The sequence below is a fragment of the Mizuhopecten yessoensis genome, unplaced genomic scaffold (assembly GCF_002113885.1).
Source record: "Mizuhopecten yessoensis strain PY_sf001 unplaced genomic scaffold, ASM211388v2 scaffold9109, whole genome shotgun sequence".
Lineage (NCBI taxonomy): Eukaryota > Metazoa > Mollusca > Bivalvia > Pectinida > Pectinidae > Mizuhopecten > Mizuhopecten yessoensis.
This window is the reverse complement of record NW_018407883.1, coordinates 219,494-226,061: the sequence shown is the minus strand read 5'-3', so window position 1 is coordinate 226,061 and position 6,568 is coordinate 219,494. Positions and strand designations below refer to the sequence as shown.

Sequence of the window (6,568 nt, the reverse complement as noted above, 5' to 3'; positions counted from 1 at the left end):
CAAAGGAGTCAGTGTGCTAAAATTTCTTCATTTTCCTTGTTTAGAATCAGAGGTGCTAGTTTCAAATCCTTTTTAGTCTGAAATCTGTATGCTAGATATTGAATAAGGTGGTTTTATTGTTTTTTGTCACTTTGAATAATATTTCTGTTCATGTTAAAAACAAAATCAACTCTCTGTATAAATATATCAGGTGACCGTTAAGGCCCTTGGGTCTCTTGTCTGTAATTATAACCTACCATATATTTAGTGTTGATTTAATTAGGTGTATTTTGATATTGTGCCATAATGATTAGTGTATACAATTCAATATTCTCCATACACACACACTAGGGAATACATTTAGGATGATGGTGATATAGTCTGTTAAATACTGTTTACACTTTTACTTACCTGTCAGTTCGTAGGTGTAACGCCCAAATAAGGATTGTTGTACGGCTGTGGCCGGAGATGGACTTTAATTAGCCGTATTTCTGAGGTAGGTTTGTGTAGCTGGGTGATGGCTGACTGTGTTTGTGTCAGTAGGTGTGATACATATATTATGGGATGGATGGACGTACACAACATTGTGATACTAAAGGTAGTGGAACGTTAATCTATCTGTAGACATGCAAAGCGTTACAATTCTTGTTCTAAAGGTACATTCTAGTAGGAGGTTTTCTGACATACAAACCCAGGATCTACTGATTCTAATGGCAGTTGATATACAATTTTATTCTTTTAAAGCAAATAGTTTCACATTTTCGCTAAGTGAACTTCTTTTTTATCAAAGCTGGCGATATGCATGTATGACCAAAATTTTATAGATTGTACAATATTATTTTTTCTGACGTTATTGTGTCTGGACAGCCTAATATAATTGAGTTTAACCTTCAGCGGTTTGTCAGCCACCTGTTGTCTGATTGCAATTACTAAAATTGAAATTGTAAAAAACAGATAATGACATTTTAAAATAATTGTCAATGGATTATGTTGATAATTACATTTCTTACTTAGCTTAAAGACTTTATTGGTGTGCTTCAAATGTTAAAGATTAACTTATTTTCCCCTGAAGACACATTTGAACTCCTCCAATTCAATGGTTGGAATAGTTCATTATGAAATTTAAGAGGTAACTGAGTTAATTACCGTCACAGCCAGATATTTATCACTTTATGTTGCAGTGTTCTTATATTTCAGATAATGGAATTTATTGGAGACAATCAGCATTTTAACAATCCACAACTTTAAGTATGTGTTTAAGATGTGTGGTTTACATTGTAAGTAGTTTAGACAGGTGGTAGCTTTAACTGTAGGGCCAATGAATCTTTTATTTGCTTTTACTAGAATTTGTTTTTCAGATTTTTTCAGCTTCTGATATGTTCCATGATTTATGCATGCCGTTTCTTCTCTGGTATTTTCAGATGGGATATGTGCCGTAGAGAACAAACGCAACTTGGTAAAGAAGACCGCCCATGTGAACTTCTCCCGGCACGGTGAGTTTCTGCAGTGGCAATCCAGTTATTCAATAATTAAGATATCATTGGCTTTCTACACCTTCCTATAGATCCCGGTGCTGAGACATCAACTGAAATAACACGGATTTGATGTATTGGAAGGCGAAGGCCACTTCTGATCACGAAACTGACCGATATAGTATGCATAACACTCCCAACCCAGACAGACCTACCTGAATTCATGCTTTAACCCCAAAAAACACAATTGCAAGACTCATTTGGTAGAAGAAGAAAAAAAAATCATGTAAATGAAAAATTATATTTGATTTGTGATGTCTAATTAGATTAATTATTGTATCTTAAAAATGCAAGATTGCAGACAAAGTTGTATTGTGATTTACAATTATAACTGTCACAGTTTACTGATAATGTCCATCCGTCTGTCTTTTTACGTAGATGAATAAAAATGGAGGGGAACGGACAATAATGAGTATCCTTGTCAATATTTTATGACTCTGTCCATGATAAAACAATCTAAAAATTATATTTGATACAGTTTGATTACAACATTTTATAGAATTAGACACGTACGACTATCCAATTGACCAACTCCTTAGTAAGACGACCTAACACCACTGAGTAGTTAACTTAATTAGAAGCTAGTAAGGGAGATAACTGTAAAACACAAGCAGGTTTAATGTACCATATATCTTCAAGGTTTTCCAAAAATATAAGGAGATGGCTTGATGTTTTTAGCTCACCTGCCCAAAATGGTTGAGATCCTTACCCATACACTTGATAGGCATTAAAGACATAAACACCACCATTATATTAGAATTCACTCTGGGGTCTGACTCCACCCCTAGGGACTTAATTTCTGATCAAAACTTTGAAAAGGTTGAGATCGTCAACCCATAGCCATATATATATACCATTGCTGGGTATAAAGATCCAGGTGAGTGTCATACAGGCCCACTTGGCCTCTTGTTTTTGCATATTTCAGGAGGTTCAGGTAAATGTAAATTTCTGTCTCTCTAAGCGAACTGTTACTGTTAACTGTCAAGAAGACAATTCTTTTTGCAGTTGTGCAAGTCCACAGACGTTTCTTATGTACTCTAAAGATGTCAGGGGCAAAAAAAGACGAAATGGTGATATAGCTTTACGTATTGTAATTGAGACACCAAAATACCAATTCGGAAGAGAAATTGAGCCAAGTTGGGGTCATTTGTTCAAAGGAATGGGAATGAGAAACATACATGTTCATTATGTAAGAAGAATGGGGAAGATGGGCATGTCTCATTTCATTGACTAACAGTGAAAGAGACAAAGCAATTGTATGTATTATATGGCCACTCTGAACGAAACAAACAATTGTTTATTGCTGTGTATTCTTTGACCAGCTGCTACAGCTATTTTCAGATAGGTTTCTGCCAGTCTGGACTCGACGAAATTATATAACTTTCCTCACCATGGACTGGGCTAAGTCATGCTCCTACCAGTCAAGTTTGGGAGATGCAATGAATCAATTTGGATCGTCTAATCATCCGTATGGTCTGTTGGCAGGAACTCCGGGAATTAATATAAGACTGTTGTTTTAGTTCCATCAGGGAACTTGGATGGGATTGGTATTACTAAGTTTAGATATGAAATCCCCAGATTTGGCTGGTAACGATGTGTCGCTATTGATTCTGAGTCGGCTTTGCACTTTGAGGCGGTCAGGGAAATACAAGTTACTGCAAGGATTAGCAGGGCATTGACTTTAGTGAGAGCTCTCCCGTGTTTGATAAATGCTGCCTGGAGATTCCTTTAGGCTCTTCCCCCATATTTCTTCCTGATTTTTGGTGAATAAACCTTCTCACTTGTACCTATATCAGTGTTCAGGTGTAATTAGGAGCCAAAATTCATGGGAAATGGTGTTTTTTTTCTAAATTCAGAGCAAAAAGTTCCTGAATGTTTTAAATTAAAAAAATGCAAAAGATCAGGTAAGATTTTCTGGGATGTTACATGATATGGTTCCTTATAACATGTCATTAGGGAAGGAGACAAATATAATTTAAATGCTAGGGACACAGGTGGTAGCAAAAGGGCTACAGGATATTTTACAGTATGCACGCGTAAACATGTGTTCACGATTTGGTTATATGTATAGGCAGTTAAAAAAGTATGTAATTTTTCAACATCTTTCTAAATGGTGACTGTGTCAGCACATTGTTGTTCCAAGGCTGTTTATTATTTACTTTGTATGTAATGTACTCAAGGCCCTTAGTATCGGAAATCCCACTTACGATCCGGAGATCTAAAGTTGTCCCTAAGAGTAGAAGACGATTATTGACAGGATCAAAAAACGAAAATCTTTGCTGAAAAACTAGAACTGCATTACTACATATAAACAGGTGGGATTCCTCCCTTCTGGAAAGTGGTTATGGTATCTTTGACTTTATTGTACGGAGGCTTTTCAAGTATCTTTTTCGTTACTCCTGAAGTTCAGTAAACATGAAGGCAATTTTGTGGGATGTATAAGAATAATAGAGGCATGTGTTTATGTGTGTATACTGTACACCTCTATATATCTGGATCCTGATCTCAAGTCTGCTTCCTGGTGAGTGGTCAGGGGCGTGTCCTTTGGTGTGTGAATTGTCTAAACACTTCAGATGTTAACTGGTGAAGAATACCCAGGTCTGGTCTCCATATGGCCCTACGGTATATATCCAGGATTCATTCTAGTACTCACGTATGAAATTGGTTTTACCAAAAAAGTCTCTTTATCAACTTAATCATAATAATATTTTAAGGAAACTTTAACCAAGTAATGTAGTTGTCCTTCACAAATAAAACACATATTAACTTAGTGTTATTTTGTCCTTCACATCATGACATGTCATTATTACTGTTTATATATAGAATATAGTTTGCCCTCGTTATGTATATGAAGGGCAATAAAGTAAAGGTCATGACAAGAACATATATAAACAAAAATGTCTTAAAAAGTCTTATTTAGATTTGCTGTATTGATAAATTTGCCCTAATTATGAAGGATGAAAATGCAAAAGATACACTGTGGCGAACATGACAACAGTTGAAAATATATAAACAAATTTCCGCTTTGAAAGTCAGCTCGTCTTTGGCAATTAAAAATATAAAATAGCCACTTGTCTGTGGTGTTGAAAATTAGGAGTCCAAAGACTGTAAATACTTAGTGAGAACCTTGTGAAGGTGAAATCCTGCAGTCAAGTCCCTGGGCTAGACCTGATGGTGTTTATAATGTAACAGGTGTGAGAAAACACCTTGGTCTATCAATACTTAATGTGATCGGTAGTGGTGAGGTTACAGGATCTATAGTTCTCTTGTGTAATGTCGGGCCTGGTAGGTAGTCATTATTGTAATTAACAGGAGAAAGCCAGTGCTCACCGTACCTGTATAACAGGAAAGTGTGGTTCCAACAGGGATCGAACCCGCAATCCAAAGCTTCCTAGTCAGACGCTGATCTACAACTGAGCTAAAGGGAAATTCCCTTTAGCGCGAAGCTAGAAGCTGAAGGCGACCGGTGAGCTAAAGGGTAATTCCCTCTAGCGCGAAGCTAGAAACTGAAGGCGACAGGTGAGCTAAAGGGAAATTCTCTCTAGTGTGAAGTTATATATAGAAGCTGAAGGCGACCGGTGAGCTAAAGGGAAATTCTCTCTAGCGCGAAGCTAGAAACTGAAGGCAACCGGTGAGCTAAAGGGAAATTCTCTCTAGCGCGAAGCTAGAAACTGAAGGCGACAGGTGAGCTAAAGGGAAATTCTCTCTAGCGTGAAGTTAGAAACTGAAGGCGACTGGTGAGATAAAGGGAAATTCTCTCTAGCGCGAAGCTAGAAGCTGAAGGCGACCATAATCCTATGTACAATAAAAATCTGCCATAATTGTAAAGTTTTATCAAGGCAGCATTAATATTGTATATGGGAACACTTGGTAAAATTTACTCTTTCTGTGATCATATTAAATCATGGAAACAAATTAAATAATCATTACCATTCATGTTATAATGATGCTAACATCGTACATATTTCAAATATAAAAACTAAATACAGATCAATAAAAAAAAAAAAAGCATTAATTATGCAAATAAAGATTATAATATAACTACTTTTTACATCTATTGAAAGGTGTACATAAGCCTAAAACACTGCCATATGTACTTAATAAACGTTTCATTGAATTTAAAGCTAACAGTACTTAATGTATCAAATGGAAAAGGCCAAAATACCTTAAACATGTAACATTGTGTACTAAGCTAATGATACCATCCACACGTATCATTATGAGGCTAATAAATACACATGTACATATACCTCATTGTACAAATTTCTGATTATTAGCTAAAACAGTGCAAGAATATATCTCCAAAAATATAGATTGTACTTGTAGCATGTAAAATGTTCAGGCCAGGCTTTATCATAATAGGAATCAATTTGGGTATACAGTATATTGGCAAATGAAATATGTTGGGGTATTATATAGAGAGTTCACAAAAATCAAGCCAGTATTAGTGTTACTGTGCTGTAATGTTTGTTGTACTTGATTATAAGATTACGGATCATGTTTGTATTGTCATCTGACCCTTAGATAGCTGTTACAAAGATGTACACAAACAAACAAACATACAAAGGCAGATCAGAATGTACATCGTAACAGGGATATCCTAACCCTAATTCTGCTGTTTATCCTCGTCTGTCAAGCTTATAAACATTTTTGTCACCTTGACTTTTATGATAGATTTTTGAACCATTTCTCCCGTTAAAGCAGAACATTTTTATGGAGAAGATGCAAATCGTGTCAGTGTTTCAGCTGGAGCGCAAATAAACCATTCACAAATCAATATTTCCCCAATTTTTGGCAGTAGCGGTGGGATGTGATCGAAAGAAATTTTGAATTGGCATTTAACTGTGGTAGTAAATGCTTGTGAATCGTGAACGAGACCGACACTCACTGTTGCCTTAATGATTGACTTTTATTTTGACGGCATATACAGTAGTATGAACACAGTTGGCAACTAACATATTCTATGGTGCGCATTGCTCGACTAGTTTCGCCTCTTAGTGTGAGGCTCCAACCTGACAATTTTAAACAACATCCCCCCCCCCCCCCACTTTTTTTAG

General features: G+C 36.2%; 1 protein-coding gene across 8 annotated transcripts in view; it reads left to right on the top strand.

The window, feature by feature from the left end:
- LOC110457371 (transmembrane and coiled-coil domains protein 1-like) overlaps positions 1-6,568 on the top strand; it is a 100,264-nt gene that overhangs the window by 21,168 nt on the left and 72,528 nt on the right. For all 8 annotated transcript variants that reach the window (XM_021508613.1, XM_021508604.1, XM_021508606.1 and 5 more), the window contains one exon: positions 1,401-1,472. Coding sequence is in view for 7 of the 8 variants with exons in the window: in XM_021508604.1 (XP_021364279.1) it covers positions 1,401-1,472 (72 nt within the window). In the remaining variant the exon portion in view is untranslated. The remainder of the gene's footprint in view (positions 1-1,400; positions 1,473-6,568) is intronic.